Source organism: Oryzias melastigma, linkage group LG16, assembly GCF_002922805.2.
Source record: "Oryzias melastigma strain HK-1 linkage group LG16, ASM292280v2, whole genome shotgun sequence".
Taxonomy (NCBI): domain Eukaryota; kingdom Metazoa; phylum Chordata; class Actinopteri; order Beloniformes; family Adrianichthyidae; genus Oryzias; species Oryzias melastigma.
In genome coordinates, this window is record NC_050527.1 from 10,141,110 (window position 1) to 10,142,347 (window position 1,238).

Sequence of the window (1,238 nt, forward strand, 5' to 3'; positions counted from 1 at the left end):
ATCCAAACATGACTGTGGTGAGCGGTTTCATTAATTGAAAACATTTTTTAAAGTTTTTTCAAAGAAGCTGCATGCTAAAAAATAATATTTGAGTACAAATTGATTAGAAAATAAACATTTGTTAATTTTTTAGGATTTTATACTTTTGATTGAATCCGAATTTGTATTGTTTTCACAATTTAGTGTAAGTTTAAGGCTTAATTGAACATTTACTAAACCCTTATTTCATATTTTCTTTTCTCAGGCGAAGCTGTCCTTTTCCCTGAACATTCTGAGTTTACTTTGGTCATTTACAGCATTTGTTATCAATCTGCAATACTTGATTGAATCCCCCCCACATCGTTGGATATACCTAAATTATTGGAAATACTTAGCTTATTGGGTATGTCACAATACTTTGTATGGAATCATGTTTCTCTGGATTTTAGTTTAACTTTATTCTACGTATCTCACAGGAAGTCGGAGAAATCACAATCCTGATATTGAGTCTGTTGGTTGTTGAATTTTTCATCTGCATTTTCCTGATCTACTGGTTGAGTAAAGCCATTTGCAGACAACACTTTAATACGCTGGTAGGTATTTCTTTCTATGCTTCAGTGTTACTTCAGTGTTACTCATGTAAAGAACTATAGTAGTTTTGATTCTCGTTCTTTACTCTGCAGCCGACTATAGTGCTGAAACCAGGAAACTGACATTTGAAGATTGAAGAGAATCAAGAGTCAACATCATGTATGCTCTACTTTGATTGCAAAAATCAGCAATTGTTTTGATGTCAGATATAACTGTAAACTAACCACAGAGAAAAATCAGTTTTTAAAGGACACTTTTTGATTTTTGATTCACCAGTTTCCTCTAGTGGGATTAATAAAGTTTATATTTCATCTCGTCTCTTATGAGGAGAAGGTTGTCTTTACAATGTTGCAAAACTTTGACTCACTGGTTAAAACTGTATTTTTTTCCACTTCATTTTACATTCCCTAAGATAAACATTTCTGCATTCATTTTTTGATTGTACAACTAAGTTTTAAAATCAGCAAAAGCTCAGCACTCAGTCATTGAAATGTTTTGACATGTACATGTATTAAAGAGATTTTTTTTAAACATTGTGTAGACTTTTAGCAGAAATTTGCTTGTTTTTTCTTTTTATAATAATGAATTAAATTTATAAAATGTTAATGTGTTAATGTTAATGTGTTAACATGTTTCACAGCATAATATATATGTGCATATATATATGT

General features: G+C 30.5%; 1 protein-coding gene across 2 annotated transcripts in view; it reads left to right on the plus strand.

Moving 5' to 3' along the window:
- The window catches only part of LOC112143230, a 29,469-nt gene that overhangs the window by 24,895 nt on the left and 3,336 nt on the right, over window positions 1–1,238 (plus strand). The window contains exons 4-6 of one of the 2 annotated variants that reach the window (XM_036215778.1): window positions 245–382; window positions 456–572; window positions 663–1,008. The exons of the other annotated variant lie outside the window; for it this stretch is intronic. Coding sequence (XP_036071671.1) covers window positions 245–382; window positions 456–572; window positions 663–692 — 285 coding nt within the window. The 3' untranslated portion in view covers window positions 693–1,008. Of the gene's footprint in view, window positions 1–244; window positions 383–455; window positions 573–662; window positions 1,009–1,238 lie in introns of those variants that run through there. 2 annotated transcript variants of the gene reach the window in all.